At 44.6% G+C, this 24,515-nt stretch overlaps 1 protein-coding gene across 4 annotated transcripts in view; it reads right to left on the bottom strand.

Moving 5' to 3' along the window:
- Positions 1–24,515, bottom strand: part of LOC126473763 (G-protein coupled receptor Mth2-like) — a 641,204-nt gene that overhangs the window by 358,457 nt on the left and 258,232 nt on the right. The window contains exon 1 of one of the 4 annotated variants that reach the window (XM_050101041.1): positions 22,961–23,973. The exons of the other annotated variants lie outside the window; for them this stretch is intronic. Within the exon in view, the coding sequence (XP_049956998.1) occupies positions 22,961–23,768 (808 nt within the window). The 5' untranslated portion in view covers positions 23,769–23,973. Of the gene's footprint in view, positions 1–22,960; positions 23,974–24,515 lie in introns of those variants that run through there. 4 annotated transcript variants of the gene reach the window in all.

Here is a 24,515-nt window from a genome sequence, read left to right as displayed (position 1 = left end):
TGAACAAATGATTTTAGCGATCTTGGCAGCTGAGAATTTCTTCAGTGTACCTGAGAGTGAGGTACGCCGGGACAGAACCCGCTCGCACGGTACACCGGCCACAGTGCTGTAGCAACGAGGACGAGCATTTCAAAGTTGGTATCCAGTTAGGACACGTTTATTAAAAAAGGGATGTTCAATAAGGAAAACACGTGCAGTGTTTAGGGGAGCCAGCTATCGTCGCCTGAGAAAATAACTTGCTGGGCTCCACAGAGACCCGCAGTGTCGTTCTTCACGCTCTCACAGTTTAATTGGAGCAGTGAAGGAAAGTGGCCGTGAATTTTTGGGGTCTATAAAACTTCAACATGTATGAGTTTCATGAGCAATGTTACGCGATAATTTTGTGTGTTTCCGAGGAACGAAAATGCTGCAGCGACATTACACGAAGACAGATTTTGATGAATTTACCAGGTCCTGTCGAGACAGGTTTCGTTGGCATAAGACATCTCAAGATGGCCGGTAAAGTTATGGACTGCAAGGAGGAGAATGTGTGCCTTTTCGGCATGATGGAAACAACAATCAATACTGGAGTCTTCTTTATTCTCCGTGGTCCACGTCTCACTATCTGAAAACTTGCACATTATCTGGAAAAACCAATTGGAAGTGTTCACACTCTAATAAAGAAAAATGTGCGCATGCAAACAGTGTACGCATTCTGGATACTGCAACTCCTTACTCCGGAGCAAAAAGATAATCTTCTCGATGTGTATCGTTACTGGAAACAGTGTGCTTACGATGAAGGGATGCATGATGGCAAACATCATCACTGAAGATGAAACGTGGATGTGTTGTTATAACCCAGAAATGAAACGGAGTAGTACAGAGTGGTTGCAACATGGGCAACAACTCCCCAAAAAATCACGCATGCTCAGGTTTGTGAATAAGGTCATGAACATCACATTCACCGATTACAAATGCATGATGTATATTCATGCTGTTTCACTAGGTACTACAGTAGCTGCAGCATACTACTGACAGTTCCTGAACCGGCTGATGTTCACTTTACAGCGGAAAGAAAAGCTGGTGAACAATGGAATTTTCAGCAGGATAATGACAGGTCTGACGCTGCCCAACTTTAACACAGTTTTTGACCAGAAACGGCATTTATGCTGTGCCCCATTCACTTTATAGTGCACACTTGATACTGCGCGAGTCTCCTCTATACGCCACTACCGAAAATTACCTTACGGAATGTCGTGAAAACCTTAAGTACGTAACAAAGAACGGCCTTCATCACGTCTTCCAGTAGGAAACGAAGAAGTACATCGCACTGGGTGAGGGGTGTATTCAACGTAACAAATTTGAATTTCTAGGCTTCTGAAATAAAGTTTTTACTAGTAGTAAATCAGTATCAATCTTACCAACCCTCGTATTTAATAATCTTAAGGGACAGTCACAGTCGGGAGTCTGCTTTTATATCTATAGATTGTATCGTAAGCATTTCAGTTTAGAGGCCGATGATACAAGTAACCGGTTGGTTGCCTCTGCACGCAGGTGGGAAACTCTCACACACGGTCACCGATTCAGACACACGAAACCAAATTCAGCTCATAATTGAATGTTCCATCCATAGAGCGGGAGCGTGTTGACGACTGCCCACAAGAGCTGAACGCGTTTGCTACACAGTACTGCCTGTAATGTGAAACAGGCTGCCGGAAATACTCAGCATCCCTGCTGCTGAGTGGCCAGCTGCTGCGCTGCAGACACGAGCAGAACTACTGATGAAAGTGTTTGTTTATATTTCATGTCTCGCGAAGTCCGTAACCCCACTCTTCGCTGCCATCCTCAGGGTGAAGGGACATGCTACGCGCTATACGCTTTTAAGTCATATTTTCTTGCTCGTGGCTGGAATATATTTTTCATGAATACAGTGCGTGATGAAGTGCGTTCAAGCACGGATGGGCAGAAACTTAAGTTAATGGTCGTTGGCTTAAGAGCCACACGCCGATCAACTGAAAAAAGGAATGGCTATTGACGAAATAGCAGCTAGTTCAGACTACAGCTTTTCTGTGACATTATCAAGCGAACTTTTCTGTTTTCTACATATGTCGCCTTCTCGCATTGGACTATATCAGAACGTTAGCTTGGGAGGTACCGAACTGAGTGCGACTGAGGTATAAATGGCGCTCATGATACACCAAACTGACAAATATGCAGTAGATATAGTGTGCACTCATACAATGATGAGTCAAAGCATTATGACCGGCTGATTAATAGGATGCTGGTCCACATTTGGAACGCTATACACCAGCGATTCCCCGTGAAGTGGACTCGACAAGTCTTTGGTAGGGTTCCAAGGATATGTAGCAACAGACGTCTACGCAAAAGTCACACAATTTCCGTCGTGCTGATTGTTTGAGGCGCAGAGCTGGAGCCCAGTAGCATCCCAGATGGGTTCCATCAGGTTCAGATTATACGTATTTGATGGGAAATATAATAACCTGAGTTCACCTCAGGTTCAGATTAGGCGAATTTTCTGTGACATGTATCAAGGAGTTCACTGTGATCTACACTGAAGAGCCAAAGAAACTGGTACATCTGCCTGATATAGTACAGCGCCCCCGCGAGCACACAGAACTGCCGCAACACGACGTGGCATAGGCTCGACACATGTATGTGCTGGAAGGAACTGACACCATGGAACCTGCAGCGATGTCCATAAATCCGTAAGAGTACGAGGGGATCGATATCTCTCCCGAACAGCACGTTTCAAGGCATCCCAGATATGCTCAATAACGTTCATGTCTGGGGAGTTTGGTGGCCAGCGGAAATGTCTAAACTCAGAGGCGTGTTCCTGGAGCCACCCTGTAGCAATTCTGGATGTTTGGGGTGTCGCATTGTCCTGCTGGAATTGCCCAAGTCCGTTGGAGTGCACAAAGGACATGAATGGATGCAGGTGATCAGACAGGATGCTTACGTACGTGTCACTTGTCAGAGTCGTATCTAGGTGTATCACGGGTCCCACATCATTCCAACTGCACACGCTCCACATCATTACAGAGCCTCCACCAGCTTGAACAGTCCGCTGCTGACATGTAGGGTCCACGGATTCATGAGGTTGTACCCATACCCGCAGAAGTCCATCCGCTCGATACAATCTGAAACGAGACTCGTCCGACCAGGCAACATGTTTCCAGTCATCAACAGTCCAATGTCGGTGTTGACGGATACAGGTGAGGCGTAAAGCTTTCTGTCATGCGGTCACAAAGGGTACACGAGTGGGCCTTCGGCTCCAAAAGCCCATATCGATGATGTTTCGTTGAATGGTTCGCACGCTGACACTTGTTGATGGTCAAACATTCAAATCTGCAGCAATTTTTGGAAGGGTTGCACTTCTGTTACGTTGAACGATTCTCTTTAGTCGTCGTTGGTCCCGTTCTTGTAGGATTTTTTTTTTTCCGGCCGCAGCGATGTCTTACCGGATTCTTGATATTCACGAAACACTCGTGAAATGGTAGTACGGGAAAATCCACACTTCATCGCTACCTCGGAGATGCTGTGTCCCATTGCACGTACGCCGACTGTAACACCACGTTCAAACACACTTAAATCTTGATAACCTACCGTTGTAGCAGCTGTAAGTAATCTAACAAATGCAACAGACACTTGTTGTCGTATATAAGCGTTTCCGAGCGCGGCGCCGTATTCTGCCTGTTTACATATTTCTGAATTTGAATACGTATGCGTATACCAGTTTCTCTGGCGCTTCAGTGTATAAGGTCGGCCTTGTGCCAGGGAGAGTTATCCTGCTGAAAGGTTCCACACCGTCGGTGAAGACATCAAGCAAAAAGTGATGCAAATGGACTGCAATAATATTCGAGCAGGCCACAGCTGTCGTGACGATTTTGATTACTACTGTAGGACCCGTGGAACTCCAGATGAATGTCCCACCCATATGACAACACGGTCACCAGCAGCCAGCATCCGTGGCGCAGGGCATGTTTCGAAGAGCCTTTCGCCTGTATGACACGACCACCGACCCGCTGTATCAACAAACGTGATTCACTCTACCAAGGGAGACGTTTCCATTGATCCAACGTGCAATTTGGATGATTCGATGCCCACTGCGGTCGTACTTGGCGATGTCGTTGGGTCAAAGTGGGAACAAGGAAGGGTCTTTTGCTGCGGAAGCCCGTTTTCAACTATGTGCACTGAACGGTGCGCTCCGAAACACTTGTGCTTGCACCAGCTTTGTAATCTGTCGCCAGCTTTGTAATCTGGCGCCAGCTTTGCCACAAATCGCCCGCTTATCCAGCTTCATAGCGCGTTCAAGTCTCCGATCTCCATACTCCGTGATGAGGCATGGTTGGCCAACAACTGTCGCGTGCTCGTTGTTTCACCGTTCTTCAGCCGCTTCCGACAAATTCTCGCGGCAGTGGCACGCGAACGGCCGGTGAGCTTTGCTGTTTCCGAGATGCTCGTTCCCATAGGACGTACCAAAACAATCTGCTCTTTGTCAAGACGCTTATGTCGATCGACTGCGCCATTTTCGTTGTGTAGTGTGCGGCGTGGGATCGGAATCGGGTGGGACTGACGGATGACATCGAATAAGTTCAAAGAAGGGCGGCTCGTTTTGTACTATCGCGAAATGGGGGAGATAGTGTCACAGACATGATACTTGAATTGGAGAGGCAATCATTAAAACAAAGGGCACTGGTAGGGCGAGCTTGAATTCGGAAAACACCTAACAGTGATGCCAGTGCCTACAATAGAAAACGTGATGCCGAAGCCATAAAACCTGGACCATGTGACAATGGAAGAAGCTCATTTGGTCGAGTGAGTCTTGTTTCGCACTGTTTCCAACTTCTAGCGGAGTTTACGTTCTAAGAGTGAAATAAAGCGGGACTTCGGTGATCATTTGGGCAGTCACATCGTGAAATTCAGCGGACGCCATGAGTACTCTGCAAGGTCGTATTACTGTCAAGGTCAGGTCAGGTCAGGTCCATCCCATGGTACAATCTTATTTCTCCAGTGATTATTATGTATTCTAAGTCAACAGGGCCCCTATTCACATAGCTCGCACCGTCCAGGACTTGTTTTGTGAGCACGAGGATGAATTGTCGGCAATAAAATCACCAGATCGCAATACGATTGAGCGTTTGTGGTCTTATTTTGGGAGAAGAGTGAGTGATTGCTATCCACCTTCATCATCGGTTCCTGGTCTTATCAGTATTTTGCAGGTAGAATGGTATAAGATTCTCTTTATAACCATTCAGGTCCTGTATTTATCCATTTCCTATGCCGTATTAGGCAAGGTCATGTGTATCTGATGTTTCCGAATTTTTGTTCACCGCTCTGTTCTGACAGAATTTGGTTGAAGAGCAGTAATGCGGCTTCTGCCAACCTCCTCCCTCTCCCACCCCCTCCCTCCCTCCCTCCAACCGAGTGAGGTGGCGCAGTGGTTAGCACACTGGACTCGCATTCTGGAGGGCGACGGTTCAATCACGCGTCCGGCCATCCTGATTTAGGTTTTCCATTATTTACCTAAATCGCTCCAGGCAAATGGCGGTATGATTCCTTTGAAAAGCCGGCCGGAGTGGCCGAGCGGTTCTAGGCGCTACACTCTGGAACCGCGCGACCGCTACGGTCGCAGGTTCGAATCCTGCCTCGGGCATGGATGTGTGTGATGTCCTTAGGTTAGTTAGGTTTAAGTAGTTCTAAGTTCTAGGGGACTGATGACCTCCGAAGTTAAGTCCCATAGTGCTCAGAGCCATTTGAACCATTCCTCTGAAAGGGCACGGCCGACTTCTTCCTCGTCCTTCCCTAATCCGATGAGACAGATGACCTTGCAGTTTGGTCTCTTCCAGCAAACAACCCAACCAAATCCCTCCCCCAAATCTCCAGGGGAACGAAGTGATCAATAAGGAAAAATAATGAAAACTGTATTCGGAGTTAGAACTCGAGAAGTGTAAGATGAATTCTGCTAACAGCTCTCGGTTGTGGCTAAGCAGTTTCCTCCCGCATTCTCTCACCCTCTAGTGCTAATTCAGCAAGATGTAAAGGAGGAGCTCTGAGAAGTTTGGAAAGTAGGAGAGAGTTGTTGGTAGTTGAGTTCTCCGAACATGAATATTCAGGCTCAGCTCTTGGTCTTATATAGAATTGCAATCCGTGAGAAAGTTCCGACGGAAACGTTAACTGATTACAGTGCTATTTGCAAGCTGTTCTTGGCTATAACTATCTGCAATACGCCTTTTGAAGCTATACGCATGACGCTGCTGTTCGTAGTTTATTACCTGACTGCTGTTCTCGAAGAACGTATTATTTATGATACATTCTAACAGTGTAGAGGATGGTCATTGCTGATAGTTTTATGTGATGGATGTGCAACAGGGAATGAAAATTGTAAAAAGGAAACGTAATGGGGAGAACTGATTCGGACAATGGTGTTTGTAGTAGTCGTGTGGTGGATGATCTCGGCTGAAGATATGAAACTTATATGGGGAATTCAGGTGAGCCGGGAATATACACGACAGCAAAGTCGTCAATCTGATTTTAATTCGAACCAAGGGTCCTCTTCATGACTGGGCCGTATTGAGCTACAGTGGCTCGCTGCAAGTTCTTGCCATTTAATTACGTCTGTAAACCACCTACAGGTAACGCAAGCGCATTACTTTCACAGAGCAGAGCTGTTTCTTCTAGGAATATGTTTACACTAGCAGACGCACTTTGCCTAATATGAAAATAAAATTATCTTTTGCTGACGTCCTTAGCGCAGATGGAAAACCTGACACGTTGCAATTAATTTATGTCAGCGTGGATGTTTGTACCTGGCAGTGCTTCCCGCATCCGGAAATTGTTACAGCATTGACAAGGAAGCATACACCGCACAAGGAAAGTGCAAGAGCTCTGCGGAAAATCCAGCGACCTCTCGAGACCGTCAGTATATAAATAGCTACTAGTGTTTTCAGGTATGCGGTGTTTCAGGGATATTAAATAGCTCTTGCGTCAAGATGTTGCTCAGAAAGACGCGATGGGACAAGCTGCTGTATAGGTTCGGAACCGTTGCTTATTCTACGTGTTCTTCATTTTCCTTACCTACGGACCATTGCGGTAAGGCAGCAGAAAACGGCATTTAGACAAATGACTTGCAGTCTGAAAAGCATAGTAGCATTGAAATATTTCTGCAAGAGACGTTTGCTAGTTTGCTAGCAGACATAATGTGGCTTGCAACCTTACTTCACTGATCCTGAGATTTTTGCGACTACTGACACAGCATTTCCGTATTTAAACACACACAACTCTCGAGAGCTGTCTAACATGTTCGAGGTAGACAGATATCCTACGATTCTGTCGTATCAGACAGTCTTACTGTGACATATAAAATTACATGTTCTCACAACCATTAAGCAATATTTAATTCTATTACTGTTGAAAAAAGTCTTTGCACTGAAATTGTGTATTTTACGACCGAAGATGAACGCCAGCTACTCAGCGAAAGCCTACTCATAAATATTCAAGAATTAATACTTAGAGATGAATCTAGGAATGTACTACAGTCCGCTACACATCGCTGCCATAGGGACCACAAAGACAAGGTTATACTACGTGCAGTGCACACAGAAGCATTAAGAAGCGGTTACTCCTGCGCTCCACACGAGGATGAAACATGCAGTTGACAGTGGTTTGCAGAGTGTGGATAAACATATTGAATGAAGATGTAGAATAAGGGGACTTTCTTGTCTTCTCTGCCCTAACCGAGCTTGTGCACAGTCTTTAATGATCACGTAGACCGCTATACAGTGTGTAACAGATATATGTTTTAAAAGTTTGTGTGACTGTAGAGGATGAAATTTTGAACGTTTTGGTATCAGAAACCTATAGCTGGAAATGTGAAATAAAGTTTCTGCTGCCACCATTGGGCTGTAGAAAGTCCACACACTAACTGTACGAGGAGGTGAGCTTCTGGGTGCACTTTTAGGCTGGAATTCTTGGGGATCGCTTATTGGACCACACGCCTAAGAGATTGTTTGAATGGTATATGGTGTTTGAACTTCCTGGACAATGCCTTGCCTGAACTTCTGGAGGATGTTGCAGCTGTGCACTAGTTTGTGGTTTCAGAAATGCAGTGCTCCAGCGCACATTGATCGGGCATATCACACAAAGAACTTCAGGTAGAAAGTAAATGGGAGGAGATGTCCATCCTTTGACCCACGCGCTCCCCTGACAACGCTCCTCTTGATATTTTCCTCTGTGGTTATGTGAGGTCCTCTGTCTACCCAACACCAGTAGGAACGGTACCTGAGACCATCTTTACAGCGTTTGATACTATAAGAGAAGAGCACGGAATCTTACAGAGAATCATACAAAACATGGTTCGTCGTTGTACACAATCTAACGAAGCTGATGTCGTCACATTCAACATTTACTTTACTATAGTTGAAGCGATAGAGTCGGTTTACAGAATTTGACTGTACTCTACCGTCAATAAACGTTTTCCAAACTACAGTGTTGTGGTGAATTTTATCCATAGTGGATGCTATTGAACTCCGTGACTGTTCCTTTATAGGGTGTAGAAAAATTTCCTCTACCAGTCACAATAAAAGATTATGTATTCGTCACACGACCGGTTTCGGGCTTGTTCCCATTCTCAGGTGTTTATACATTCATGTGCATGTTTATATTGCTCTAGATCAATATAGATGAAGCACCCTTATTATAATTATGCTGTGGTGACAGTTTTTCCCCTCAGTTGCAAATCTGTTATCATTTTCATGCCCAAGTTTCAGTTTTTTTTTTAAATTTAGCTGCATATTTCACTACTGTGTCGTGCACTCGTGGATACACACTGTGTTTACGTACAAAAATATTTATAATTATAATAAGGATGCTTCATCTATATTGATCTCGAACAATATAAACATGTACATGAATGAATAAACACCTGAGGACGGGCACAAGCCCGAAAGCGGTCCTGTGACGAATAAATAATCTTTTATTGTGACTGGCTGCGCAAATTTTTCTGCACAGTACTATAGTGTTTCATTTTGTCTATCGAATGCGTAGAAAGTGCGTAGTGATGTAGATTTTTTATTTCAGATTTCCGAAAATAGGTTCCTTATATCAAAACGTCCAAAATTTCATCCTCTACAATCTCCCAAATTTTTAAAATGCGCCGCGCGGAGTGGCCGCGCGGTTAAGTTACGTTGTGCAAGACGCGACAGTTGGCTGCGACTGCGACGCTGCCCCCTCCTCTTTTCCCACCCTGGCAGACGGCGACACGGCCGCAACACGACTGAAGTCGTCGCTGTTTCCCAAGCTCCGGTCGGCGGCGGCGGATTCAAATACATAAGAAAAATAAGAATCCCGATTTTCTTGCTGTAAAAAATACTGTATGTTAATGCAACAAAGTTACATCGGCTCCCAGAGTTAGTTTTTCGATACAGATTCTCCTTTTACTTTAAAAAATTGAAAAGTATCTCTTCCGGTTTTGCGTGTTTTTTTCGCTGTATATTACTTCTCTATCAATTGTGAGGAAAGTAAAAGGCACAAAAAATTGATGTTTGCGTATCTTACAGTTTCACATCACAGCTTGATAATGAGGTGTCTATTTTTCCGATATTCGTCACAGTTATTCCGATACTTAATTTACAAGTAACCTACTGCATAAAATTTGAATTGTGTACAGTGAAAAATGTGGTCGCTGGCTACTTTACGTATGGTTCACGTTAGGTCATACATCGTTGCCGATGAAAAGAAGCTAACATATCGAAATTATTTTTAAAGTTGAGATCAGAATGATATCGATCTCCGTTTCCGAGATTTGGGCTCATATATCTCCGGGAACGTCGCGACTACCCGCCAGTTCTGTCGACGCGCAACGAGAATCGTGTGGTCATCACACAATAGAGAATGCATTTGTTCTGTTTCGCTGACACATTTGGACCTAATGAAACCATTTTATGTCATATATTTCTCCGGTATGAGTTAATAATATTTCTCCATATGCTCTTGACAATTTCATTTAAAATGCCACGAAATGTAGGTTTCTTAAAGCCAAGAGATCAAACAGAACCCATTTTCTTGGTTTTGCTGAGGCATCTGAACCTGTTCCAAGCTTTCTTTCTCGTTTATTTCTCTGATACAAGTCCCGAATATTCCTCCATCTGTTTTTGCACATTTCACCTAAAATTCCCATGAAAGATAAGTTTATTAACAATATACGCGCACGCTAGCGTCATTGCTTTGTTTCAAGTTCTTGACAACAAGACAGGGTTACACCTTAAACATCTCTAGAATTTTCATTCTGAACGTCTACAGTATACACTGGCAGAAATTTGGATGAAATAATGTCCGTGCTTGTTCACAAAATTTCCCCAAATTATACTTGTCAGTTTCTCCCATGCAGAAACTTTTGGAACAAGCTAAGGCAACTTTCATAGCCGACTGACTCTATATTCCCATCCAAATGAACTTCCATATTCTTATATTCTGACAGCATACATCGTTATGGATGACATGAACATTTAATCTTGCCAAGCTGCACTCAAAAGATGACTCCAGGATTTACAAAAGACGAATTTCAATTGTGAACTGTGTCACACCAGAAGGGCCTTGTAAAACAGTAGTGCACTTTTGGCACAAGTTTTTTGAGCACCATCTTCTACCAATGAATTGAAGTGAATGTGACAAATTACTTATTGCAGCATACTGTTTGCGCAATCTGTTGAGAAACGCCTTCCTCAAAAACGAACATCTATTGATTACAGAAAGCTGTACAACAATCTGGTGGTGGTTTTTCACAACTAGAAGGTATCATCAAGACACCAATCTACCGTTTACTTTCAAAGAGAAGGTATTGTAAAATGTAACTTTCTCGTTGTACTTTAGATTGTTCATTTTTAATGTACTTGCCGTTTTCAATTTTTATCGTCACAAAAAAGAGTAATGCGAAAATTGACCTCCAAGTTCATTTTCATCATTCTAATTCTACATCTGCATAGATTATACTGATTTTCATAACAGGCCTGAAAAATTTGCATTAATGGGATAATATTATATATTTCACTCACCTGCCAGTTTCAACTGTGCACCAATTTCTTCCCAAATTCTGTCTCTGAACATAGTGTCTCTATATTTAGGGTTCTTCAAATCGTAAAGGCAAGGATGTTGCGAGACCAGCTCACAGAGCATCACATCCTGTGAGTGGCTCATTTCAGTTTTCCTTGACTGGCTCGACATCTTTCTGGCAGCCGTACGTCTTTGTGTCGTCCGACTTCCGTCGCAACACTGCTCACTGGTGCAGTGCTGCGGCAGCTGCCGCAACAGTCGCGCGTCGCATCCCAAACTCGAACTGCGCATGCGCCAGCAGGCAACTTCTGACGTCACGTAGCGACCCGTCGCAGTCGCTAGTGTGCGTCGCGTCGTGGACAACGTACCTAGAGGCGCCATGTCACGGATTGCGCGGCGCCTCCCGCCGGAGGTTCGAGTCCTCCCTCGGTCATGGGTGTGTATGTTGTTCTTAGCGTAAGTTAGTTTAAGTAGTGTGTAAGTCTAGGGACCGATGACCTCTGCAGTTCGGTTCCTTAGGAATTCACTCACAAATGAACATTTAAAATGCGTTACGCCGCGTATACATGTAAAAGTACACAGTGCCACAGTGACTTTTGTCTGAAGGCTACCGGATAATGAACAGCAGCAAGGCAACCGTTACCATTCCGAAGCGGCTGGAGGGACGTTATTGCAACTACAGTGCGTGAAATGAAAACTTAAAACAGTGCGAAACGGCAAGAATGTCTTTAAGTAACCGAATTCACGCCCCAGTTAGTCATTCCGATTTTTACGTGGTTTATCTAGACAGCATAGTAGTTAAGAAGTTCTCTGTGACGTTGAAGACACTTTAGAAAAGTAATTCCCTTCAAATATTATGGAGAAATGAAGGCCCACAGTATTCATTGCTGCTCATTTCTTATGATGCTTGTACAGTGGTTCAGAAATGAAAGGGAGTACAAATCGATAACATTAAAATGCATTGCAGAGAACACTATAGACTAACATGTGCTAAGCAAGGTTATGAGCGATGGGAAAGAAACACCATGGTTCAGTGGCTGTGTTACAAAGTTGCTACGAAAGCAAAGAGTTAAGCGAACTCAAAAGTCTACAGATAAAAGCACAACGAAGCCAAAACGGTTGTGCAGCGTTCAGTGAATTCGAAAGTAAATTTTGACGAACGGTCTGACTCAACATCAGAAGAAGAGACAGTAAGCGGATCTATATCATCAACTTACTCATTGACTCAGTGACCACATCGGCAACGAAACGGAAGATGACCCACAAAAGGCTGAAATAGTTATTTCGGTACACCTAAATTGTATCACCGAACGAGATCGTAACAATTTCTCCTTTGAATCCTCGATCGAACCTCCAATTCGCTTACACTAAGATAAATGATGGGGCAACAGAAGATCAACTAAAAATACTGCACAGTCGGAAAGTATCTGGATCGAGTGGGATACACGAGAGACTCTACTGAGACCATGCGAAAGAACTTGCTCCCCTTCTAGAAGCAGTTTATGTAGATCACTGGACCAACGAAGGTTACCTAGCGACTGGAAAAACCGCACGTCAGTCCCATTTTCTAGGAGATTCGTAGAACCGATGCATATTATTATGTATATCGCTGACGTCTTTCTGTTGTGGAATCATGGAATATGTTTTATGCTCAAGCATTACGACGTTTTTGCAGAAAGAAAATCTGCACTACAAAAATTAACATCGATTCGGCAAACAGATGTCATGCGAAACTCAGCGCGCTATATTGTCCGTGAGATCCAGAGCGCAGTGGACAAAGGCGCTCGGGTTGATGCCTTTTTCCTTGATTTCCACAAGGCATTCTATAAAGTTTCGCGCTATCGAGCTATCAAGCTTACCGAATATCCGGAACAGATTGGTGACTGGAAACAGGACTTCCTACAAGGAAACAGGTATCAACACGCCGTTCAAACCGGAGCAAAATCTGCAGATGTATAGACGGGATCGCTTAATCGGCGCGAGAGCGTTGTGGGGATGCTCTCCAGTGAGGGACGCTGTATGAGAAGCGTTGTGCATCGCCAAGTGGTTTACTGTTGAATTTTCGAGAGTATACGTTCCAAAAAAGGAGTAGCTAAATACTACATGCTCACAAAAACGTCTCACAAATCCCCACTAAGAGAAAATGAAAAAAAAAAAGAATAGAGCTCATACCAAGGTTTCCGAAAGTTGTTTTCCTGCGCGAATGGAACAGAAAAGGCGTAAATAATTGTGATACAAAAAGAACCCTCCATCACACACTAAAAGGTGGCTTGCAGTTTGTGAATGTAGACCTAGATATTTCTCGTCATACCGGGTATACGCACTAATGTGTCTCTTTTCATAGTACATTTAGGGTACCCATTAACACGCAGTACAAACTTTCGCCGCATCTCATGCTGTTTAATGCTTCTATAAGATCCCTTAACTACGCCATGAGTGTGTACTGACCAGTCGTTGAAGACATGGATGCAGTTCAAATTCCTGTACACCTCGTTCGGAAGCAAGATCAGGCTTAACGTTCGGTGGAGGACGTGCTCATTAGGGACAGAGCGGGCGCTCGGAACAGGGGAGATTGGGGGAAAGGAAATCGACACATACTTCAAATCATGGAAACCCTAAATCTATGTTATTCGTCTTAGTACTCCGCCACCTTGCTCGGAGAGTACACTTTGTACCTCGCGAGACAGTGTTAATATGGTACCTTTTAGAGTACGTATTAATATTTGCCTTATGTTGCTTCTTGGATTCCCCCATTTGTTCACAGGTAGGAGGGTTTGCCTCACCTTCATTGACACGTCAAATTTAAGCTCGCGCCATTTCATGAGACAAGTTTGGAGTGGTTCTAAAAGGAGAACATCCAAGTTTTTCGACAAACCGTTCGAATGCAGCGATCATCAGTGTTAGATTCGTCAGATGTGAAACCTGCTGCAGCCATCAATGTTTCAGACATCCTTCGAAGACGAAACTTATCCTAATTTTGTCACGAAAAGAAAACTACACATTTTATCAATGGGCTCGAAAAATTTTTGTTGCAGTTATATACACCGTCAGCCGTGAAATAGGTTCACCAGAAATTTAACACTTCAGCGAACGGTTGAAAAGACTGCAGTGACGTCTTACGTGAATGACAAAACAAAACAAAAAGTTTGTCACCACTTCGAGGTAGCTAGCGAGCGGATTTTCCTGAACCGCGTACGCACGGCATGCCTTAGTACGAAGCCACAAACAGGGAAATTCCAGTTCAACTGGCTGTGGTTTTCGACGCTCGCCATCCTGCTGACAGGGAAATCTCTTCACATTGTGGTTTCTAGTTCGTTGACGGCGCAACTGTCGGCGAGTTCCCATTGCCAAGTTATAGTCAGTACAGTGTCTCATATAGAGAGCTGTTAATACATCAATGCAGCAGAAAGACAATCTGCATGACACCCTCTTTCCAACATCAAAGGGACATGGAGAATTAAGACCGGCGAACGCATTAATGGATACCCAGGACGTTCAGGCCCTGCACAATCCTGTTCCGATGCCGCTGTCTTCGTCAGTCCTTGTCCGTTTTGTTTTTCTTGAATCATCAGTCTTCTGGCTAGTTTGACGCAGTTCGTCTGCTGTGCCAATCTCTTTGTCTCAGAGTAGTACTTGCAACTTACGTCCTTAATTATTTGCTGAATATGCTTCAATGTCAATTTTCCTCTACAATTTTTACCCTCTACAGCTCCCTCTAGTACCATGGAAATTATTCCCTAATGTCTTCACTGATGTCCTATCATCCTGTCCCTGCTTCTTGTCAGTGTTCACCATATAATGCTCTCCTGACCGACTCTGCGCAGGGCTTCCTCATTCCTTGTCTTATCAGTCCACCTAATTTTCAACATTCTTCTTTAGCGCCGCATCTCAAATGCTTTCTTCTGTTCCAGTTTTCCGACAGTCCATGTTTCACTACCATTCAATTCTGTGCTCCAAACGTACATTCTCAGAAATTTATTCCTCACATTAAGGCCATATTTGATACTAGTAGACTTCTATTGTCGAGGAATTCCGTTTATTGGCAGCGTTAGAGTGCTTTCGATGTCCTCCTTGCTCCGTCCGTCCTAGGTTATTTTTCTGCCTACGTAGAAGAATTGTTTAACTTCATCTACTTCGAGACCACCAATCTTGATGTTAGGTTTCTCGCTGTTCTCATTTCTGCTACTTCTTATTACTTTCGGCTTTCTTCGTTTTACTTTCAATCCATACTCTGTACTCATTAGACTGTTTATTCCATTCAAAAAATGTTTAAATGTGTGTGAAATCTTATGGGACTTACCTGCTAAGGTCATCAGTCCCTAAGCTTACAAACTACTTAAACTAAATTATCCTAAGGACAAACACACACACCCATGACCGAGGGAGGACTCGAACCTCCGCCAGGACCACTGCGAGATGAATTCCAGATCTCTTCCCCGTGCGTACTGGAGTGAGGGCATGGGACATCGTTATGGTTAGAGAAGGTAATGCGAGCTGTGTCATCTAATGAACTCAGAGGAGTCCAGACCGGGGATGTGATCATCAAATACCTCGGATATGGTTCAGATGGCTCTGAGCACTATGAGACTTAACTTCTGAGGTCATCAGTCCCCTAGAACTTAGAACTACTCAAACCTAACTAACCTAAGGACATCACACACATCCATGCCCGAGGCAGGATTCGAACCTGCGGCCGTAGCGGTCGCGCGGTTCCACACTGTAGCGCCTAGAACGCTCGGTCACTCAGGCCGCCCAAATACCTCGGATATGCCAACGATATAGGGCTACTATCTGGGTCGCAAGAAGTATTAGGGGAAATGGCTGACATTCTGGAAACAACAGCGAGGAAAATTGGACTTCAAATCAATCGCGACAAGACGGAATACATGGTTCTACACCGTAGACGTAATGAAACTCAAGAACCACTTCCACCTTTACAGACAACTGAAGGTTCTTATCGTCAAGTCAGGGAGTTCAAATATCTGGGCGCAGTATTCAGAGATGAACCATCCAGTAAAATGGAAATACAGGCAAGATTACAGGCAGGTAATTGCTGATACCACGGCCCTAATGCTCTCCTCAAAACCAAAAGTTTGTCAAGGCATTTCAAAATAAGCCAAGCAAGTCTCTAGAGGAACGGAGGGTTCCAAATGATTGGAAAAGAGCACAGATAGTTCCAGTCTTCAAGAAGGGTCGTCGATCAGATGCGCAAAACTATAGACCTATATCTCTTACGTCGATCTCTTGTAGAATTTTAGAACATGTTTTTTGCTCGCGTATCATGTCATTTCTGGACACCCAGAATCTACTATGTAGGAATCAACATGGATTCCGGAAACAGCGATCGTGTGAGACCCAACTCGCCTTATTTGTTCATGAGACCCAGAAAATATTAGATACAGGCTCCCAGATAGATGCTATTTTTCTTGACTTCCGGAAGGCGTTCGATACAGTTCCGCACTGTTGCCTGATAAACAAAGTAAGAGCCTACGGAATATCAGACCAGCTGTGTGGCTGGATTGAAGAGTTTTTAGCAAACAGAACACAGCATGTTGTTATCAATGGAGAGACGTCTACAGACGTTAAAGTAACCTCTGGCGTGCCACAGGGGAGTGTTATGGGACCATTGCTTTTCACAATATATATAAATGACTTAGTAGATAGTGTCGGAAGTTCCATGCGGCTTTTCGCGGATGATGCTGTAGTATACAGAGAAGTTGCTGCATTAGAAAATTGTAGCGAAATACAGGAAGATCTGCAGCGGATAGGCACTTGGTGCAGGGAGTGGCAACTGACCCTTAACATAGACAAATGTAATGTATTGCGAATACATAGAAAGAAGGATCCTTTATTATATGATTATATGATAGCGGAACAAACACTGGCAGCAGTTACTTCTGTAAAATATCTGGGGGTATGCGTACGGAACGATTTGAAGTGGAATGATCATATAAAATTAATTGTTGGTAAGGCGGGTACCAGGTTGAGATTCATTGGGAGAGTGCTTAGAAAATGTAGTCCATCAACAGAGGAGGTGGCTTACAAAACACTCGTTCGACCTATACTTGAGTATTGCTCATCAGTGTGGGATCCGTACCAGGTCGGGTTGACGGAGGAGATAGAAAAGATCCAAAGAAGAGCGGCGCGTTTCGTCACCGGGTTATTTGGTAACCGTGATAGCGTTACGGAGATGTTTAATAAACTCAAGTGGCAGACTCTGCAAGAGAGGCGCTCTGCATCGCGGTGTAGCTTGCTCGCCAGGTTTCGAGAGGGTGCGTTTCTGGATGAGGTATCGAATATATTGCTTCCCCCTACTTATACCTCCCGAGGAGATCACGAATGTAAAATTAGAGAGATTAGAGCGCGCACGGAGGCTTTCAGACAGTCGTTCTTCCCGCGAACCATACGCGACTGGAACAGGAAAGGGAGGTAATGACAGTGGCACGTAAAGTGCCCTCCGCCACACACCGTTGGGTGGCTTGCGGAATATCAATGTAGATGTAGATGTAGAAGCATGTACAAAACACTCCTACAGCCAGTAGTACTATATGGATGTGCCTCCTGGAGTACAAACAAGCCAGATCTGAACAGACTGTTGATATTTAAAAGGAAAGGCCTTCGGAAGATTTTTGCACCAGTTTACGACAATGAGAGTGGAAATTGGAGGATTCGTCACACTACAGAGTTGTATGATATTTACAAAGAGCCGAACATCGTGGCCATAATGAAGACACGACGACTCCAGTGGGCAGGGCATGTTGCTTGAATGCAGGACAACCAGTGGCCGAAAACTGGACTCAACACCAAGCCTACCGGCAGAAGGCCCGTAGGAAGACCTAGAACTCGATGGAGTGACTGCGTATGCAAAGACCCTTAGAGAGTGGGACTGCTGGAAGGACGGCAGAAAGGAGCTACTGAAAACAGGCTGAAGTGGAGGCAATCTCTCATAGCAGCGCGCGGTCCATTGGGCCTGATGAGAGCGTTAAGCTCGGCGGCCCTTTGATGATAATCGAGAGAAGTAGGCGATGAGTCGATATCGTGTTACGTTCATTCTCTCTCAAGGTTATCAACAACACACACACACACGCGACACTAAAACAACACGCATCCAGTGTAGCCACTTGCACTCAACATCTACACTTTAAACAAAACACTTGCAGTTCGCGAAGAAAAGTTGCCAGAAAGCGCGAAGAAAGAAAATTTTCCCAGTTAGGTGGCTGAACCTACTCCTATACGTATCCGAGCCAGTAACTCCGACGTCTTGTGTTATTGCTGTCTCGTTCAAAATTTAAAAAAATGCCTATAGTAATATTTACTATGGATAGATAGCCACTCGTATAAATATTTCCCCATACAAATCGAGGGACACTAAAACTATCGTCCATGTGTAATGTTGGACGAAGGCGTCACCATGGTGAGAGTCCTGGAGTTTTGGTAATCCGTTCTTTCAGTATTCCATTTAAATCAAAACAACCAAGTCCGAAAGAGCTGTAAGAGGAGGACGAGAACGGAAGATCAGGTCTACAGCCTGCAAAAACTGTGGCCAAACTGACTCTTATTGGTCAGTGTATATAAAAAAAAATGCCCCTCAGTATTTCGACAGAGCAGCGATAAACTGCATCTGCATCAGTATTCTGCAAGCCATCTTATGGAATGTAATTCATTATTTCTCCACTTCCCTGTTCCATTCACGAATGGTGCGTGAGAAAAATGGCAATCGCTAAAGCACCGTGTGACATCTCATTTATCGTTGTGATCATTTTGCGAGAATTATGTAGGAGGAAATAATGCGTTTCCCGACTCTTATGCGAACGAACGGTCTCGAAATTTCAACAATAAACCTCTTCGTGATGCACAACGCCTCTCTTGTAACAACTACCACTGGAATTCGTCGAGCATCTCCGTAACGCTCTTCCATCGAGTAAACGATCCCGTTACGAAACGCGCCGCTCTTTATTAGATCTTCTCTGCCCCATCTGTTAATCCTACTTGGTAAGGGTCTCAGATCGATCAACAGTACTCAAGAATGGAACGAACGAGTGCTTTGTAAGCCACTCCTTTCGTGGATGAAATACATTTCCTTAGGAGTCTCCCAATGAGACCGCTTTTTCTACAGTCTGTTTTATGTGGTCATTAAGCGTTAGGTCTCTCCAGATGGTTACTACTAGGTAGTTTACCGCAGTTACTATTCCAGTGATTTGTTACAAATAATGCAATCGAACACTAGTGGATTTCTTCACTTACTAACGCGCATCACGCTACATTTACTTTCGTCCTGGGTCAACTCCACAGCAGGTCCTACCTTTCGCTACTGTCTGCTGACATTGCAACTTTCCTATAGACAACAGCATCGTCCGTGAATGCCCTCACAGAGCCTCCAACTTTATCCACAAGACCCTTGATCGAAATTGTAAATAGTAGCAGCCCTAACTTCCTCATGAACCAGTGCCTCAACGCCACACAAAGTACAATCACAACGGAGGGTGTCTGTAGAGAGACCAGACAAACATGTGACTCCTGAAAAGGGGCAGCACTCTTTTCGGTAGATGCACGAGCAACGGTCAGGACGACTGACTGATCTGCCTTTGTAACATTAGGCAACAAGGTCGCGCTGTGCTGGTACTGCGAACGGATGAAAGCAATGGGAAATTACAGCCGTATTATTGCGAAAGGCATTTAGCAACTGTGTGGTTAAATAATCATGGCATTTTCTTGGGTAAAATATCCCGGAGGTAAAATAGTCCCCTTTCGGTTCTCCGCGCCGGGATTGCTCCTGAGGATTTCATCGTCAGGAAAAAGAAAACTGGCATTGTAAAGATCTGATAGGTAGGCTAGAGATTAGGGAAATGGACAGGTTTAAGTTATAATGATCAGCTTTAAGTTATAATGGTTAAAGCTATAATGGGAATTAATGAAGTGCGGTGGCAGGAACAATGGGACTTTTGGTCAGCTGAATACAGAGTTATCCTGTAGGCGTAATGCAGGAATGTAAGGGTAGGACTAATAAAAAGTAAGAAAATAAGAATTCGGAGAGGTTTCTATGAACAGCGTACTGAACGTCTTGTCGTAGCCAAATACGAACAAAGCTATCACCCCTCACAATAATACAAATTTATATGCCAACTATCTTCGCAGATAATGAGGAATAATGCATGATGAGATAAAAGAAATTATTCAGATAGTTATGGGAGAAGAAAATTTAATTGTGATTTGGGATTAGAATTCGATAACAGGAAAAGGAAGAGAAGGAAGAATGGTAGGAGAACATGGGCTGGTGGAAAGGAATAAAAGAGGAAGTCGTCTCGTAGAATTTTGCACAGAGCGCAATTTAATTGTCGCTGACACTCGGTTCAAAAATCATCAAAGAAGTGTGTATACATGAAAGAGACCTGGAATAGTCGAAGGTTTCGTACTGATTGCATAATGGCACGCCAAAGATTTCGAAGCCAGACTTTAAACTGTAAAACATTTTCAGGGGCAGATGTGGACTCGATTATAATCTATTGATTATGAAATGCAGATTTAAACTAAGGGGACTATAAAAGGTTGGACATTGAGGATACGAGACGTGAACAAATTGAACGAACAAGAAGTAGTTAAAGAGTTTCCGAAGCAGTACTAGAGAATGATTGACTGAGAGGGAAGGAATACAACAGAATACGAATGGGTAGCTTTTAAAGCTGAAATAGCGAAGGAAGCAGAGGGTTAAATAGACAAAGACAGTAGAAATCCTTGAACAACACACGAGATTTTGAATCTAATTGACGAAAGGAGATAATATAAAATTTCAGAAATTGAAGAAGGCAAAAGGAAATGTAGACGTCTAAAGAATGAAACTGACAGGATGGGCAAAATGGCAAAGCAACAACGGCTAGACGAGAAACGCGAGGATCTAGAGGTATGCATAACTAGAGGAAATATAGATGCCTGCTACGGGAAAATTAAAGAAACGTTTGGAGAAAGGAGACGCAGCGGTATATCGAGAGCACAGACGGAAAACCGCTATTGACTAAATAAGGGAAAGCTCGAAGTCTGAAGGATTGTACAAAAGAGCTATACAAGGGAAACGAACTAGAAGACTATATAATAAAAAGAAAAGAGGAAGTAGATGAAGATGTGCTAGGAGACATGATACTTCGAGAAGGGTTTGAGAAAGAACTGAGAGATCTAAGTCGAAACAAGACCCCTGGAATAGTCGAGATACCCTCACAATTACTGAGGGTCTTGGGAGATGGCTGTGCGGTTCTAGGCGCTTCAGTCTGGAACCGCGAGACCGCTACGATCGCAGGTTCGAATCCTGCCTCGGGCATGGATGTGTGCGATGTCCTTAGGTTAGTTAGGTTAAAGTAGTTCTAAGTTCTAGGGGACTGATGACCACAGATGTTAAGTCCCATAGTGCTCAGATCCATTTCAACCATTTTTTGGTCTTGGGAGAGCAAGGATGACAAGTTGTACCACCTGGTGTGCAGGATATAGGAGACAGGCGAAATGCCCTCAGGCTTCAAGAAGAATGTAATACTCCCAAGTCCAAAGAAGGCAGCTGTTGACAGGTATGGATATTACCGAGCAATTAGTTTAATAAGTTCAAATGGTTCAAATGGCTCTGAGCACTATGGGACTTAACTTCTGAGGTCATCAGCCCCCTAGAACTTAGAACTACTTAAACATAACTAACCTAAGGATAGTACACACATCCACGCCCCAGGCAGGATTCGAACCTGCGACCGTAGCGGGCGCGCGGTTCCAGACTGCAGCGCCTAGAACCGCTCGGCCACTCCGGCCGGCCGTTTAATAAGTCTTGGTTTGCAAAATACTGATACGAATTATTTTCAGAAGTATAGAAACTGGCAGAAGCCAGAAGATGAGTTTCGATTCTGGGGAAATGTAGGAACATACGAGGTAGTATTGACCCCACGACTTAGAAGATATGACGAGATGATGTACATTCATTGAATTGTTAAATGGTTTTATGGTGTTGAAAGTGTCTACCTATATTTGTTTACACGTCTACACAAAACCATATCTGAAGATGGCAACCAACTACTTGCCTAAATCGGTTAAAGGAATATTTTTTGTATAAACGACCGTGACGTAATAAATGATTGGCAAACATTAAAAAGGTCACATGCTTCGCTTCCAGTTGACAATATGGTTCAATCAGACCTATCCTTGCAACCACAACCGCAAGTTGTGAGGGATCTCCAATGACAATTGGATGCACAGATGCATCTGTATTATCAGCCATCAACATAACCTGAATTTACACGATACTTAATTTAGGTTATAGGACATTTTGTAATTCTGACGCAGGCTTTGTTTGACACCATGGAAATGACATCACCAACCACTAGAATAAAAGTAGAGCCTGAACTGAAGGCGGCGTCTTTTGGCTCTAGCAGCACCTATGTGAGCGGTTGTTGTGGTGAGAATCTTGGCAGACGCTTTAGCAGGCGACAGAAGTGCGTATGTTTACAAGATGGCACTTCACTGTTTTTGCCTAGGGTGAAGGTGGCAACACTGACTCACAGGGGCAGCCGTATAGTTCGATCGTTTTGTGGATCGATGTCATATTGTTTATGAACAGATTATTAATAAACCAAGATAATCGAAGTTATTTATTATACGGACATTAGGCCATGGTACAAGACATGTAAAGAACTTTCTGGACGAGTTATTAGATTGATCGAAGTGTTTGTTTATTATTTATAAAGCTATAAGATTTCTTGAAACGTACATGTCAAGTAGCTGACCTGCACCCTGTCAACAAACGACTAACGCTAATTGTATCCATGGGAGTTGTGGATTCGGATCTCTACATCAATAGAGGGGGCTTGAGAGTTAACACAGTTAAAATGAACAATATGTAGATGTCAAACTTTAGAATATATTTTAAGTAAATGAGCAGCGTACTCACCACAGGCGACGCACGCGCTGTCGCTGATGACATCACTGAGTATCTGCGTGAGAGAGAGCAACAGGTACGCAACGAACATGCTGGACGCATGCGACGCAACGGTGCGGCCGTGGAGCGTCCACAGCTGGGGAAGCACCACATACGTGACCGCAGTCGCCAGCAGGAACGGCGTCGACGCCACCGTCGTTACGATGTAGATGATCTGCGACGCGTTCAGCTTCACCTCGTGCCCTTCCCAACAGAGCCCGGCCACGAGCTCCTCGCCCGTTTCGCTGACGAGTGTCTCTAAGCAGAAACGTCTGGGGTCCACCATGCCGTCCACCAGAACCGTACGAAGTCTACCGGTCGCCGACACTTCCACGACCTCCTCCGGCATTAGCGGTATATAAACTTTACAGGGCAGCATCGTTGTACTCTCGTAGTCCTTGAGAGAATAATTACCGCCCGGTCCGGTTACGACGGGCCCGAAAGCCCCGTCGTACTCGAAGCACTCGTAAGACTCGTGATACTCGTCGAACCGGTGCGCTTCCCCGGGAGGACAACACTTGACGAGCTGCGGGCGTACCGGCCGGGAGCAGCCGCAGGTAATATTGCCATCTTCCGTCTTGGGCCAATACAGTCCTCGGGGGTAGACGGCCCCAGTCTCCATGTCCACCATGTCGCCCTCCTCAGTTTCCTGTGGCCGCACCATCTCCACTGGTTTGTCCAGACACGCAGGATCTCGGCCGGGAGGTTCGGCACAAGGCGCAGCTGAACTGGCGCTCAGAAGTGCTTGGCATATGGCCAGCACAACCGCGGCGCGCACCATCTCGATTACTCTCCGGCTGCACTGCACTGCACCGAATGATTCACTGCCCTGGTCGGCCTGCTACACAGCGACAATATGATCCAGCTAGGCTTGGGCTGAATCACTGTACACGCTGTTATCGGTCTGCTGTATAAAGTTCTCGGTACTCCAGTGAGGAGCCAGATCGCTGGCCGCTGAGTTGGCTACGGTGTGCGCAGCGAGACACGCGCCGTCGGACTGTGGCGCAGGTTGCGTCTGCTCGTGGAACCCAACGATTGCGCTTGCGGAAACGGCTGGCAGCCTTGACTTCCCCCTTTCCTCTGTCTGGTGTGATTCCCCGGTCGCGATGAATCCTTACAGGATGCGCTTGCACCTAGTCGTCCTTATCGTCCCGTATCTCACAAAGTTCTGCTGCACAGTCCAAGTGTAAAACGGACCGGCGTGTAGGAAAAGAGCGTCCCTACCGAAATCATTAAAGATCACAGGTTGCTGAGGTACTGATATTTCACTATCCCACCTTTCGATAGGTTGGTTTTGGTCTCTGATTATCCCATGTTTCAATCGGTTTTCCTCTTCATTCACTGTGTAATGTCAACTGGAGTAGCACGAAATGCGGAAGCAAGGTACAAATGGTTCAAATGGCTCTGAGCACCATGGGACTCAACTCTGAGGTCATCAGTCCCCTAGAACTTAGACCTACTTAAACCTAAGGACATCACACACATCCATGCCCGAGGCAGGATTCGAACCTGCGACCATAGCAGTCGC

The sequence above is a fragment of the Schistocerca serialis genome, chromosome 1 (assembly GCF_023864345.2).
Source record: "Schistocerca serialis cubense isolate TAMUIC-IGC-003099 chromosome 1, iqSchSeri2.2, whole genome shotgun sequence".
Classification (NCBI taxonomy): domain Eukaryota; kingdom Metazoa; phylum Arthropoda; class Insecta; order Orthoptera; family Acrididae; genus Schistocerca; species Schistocerca serialis.
The sequence above is the reverse complement of the archived record's forward strand: the minus strand, read 5'-3'. Positions and strand labels throughout refer to the sequence as shown.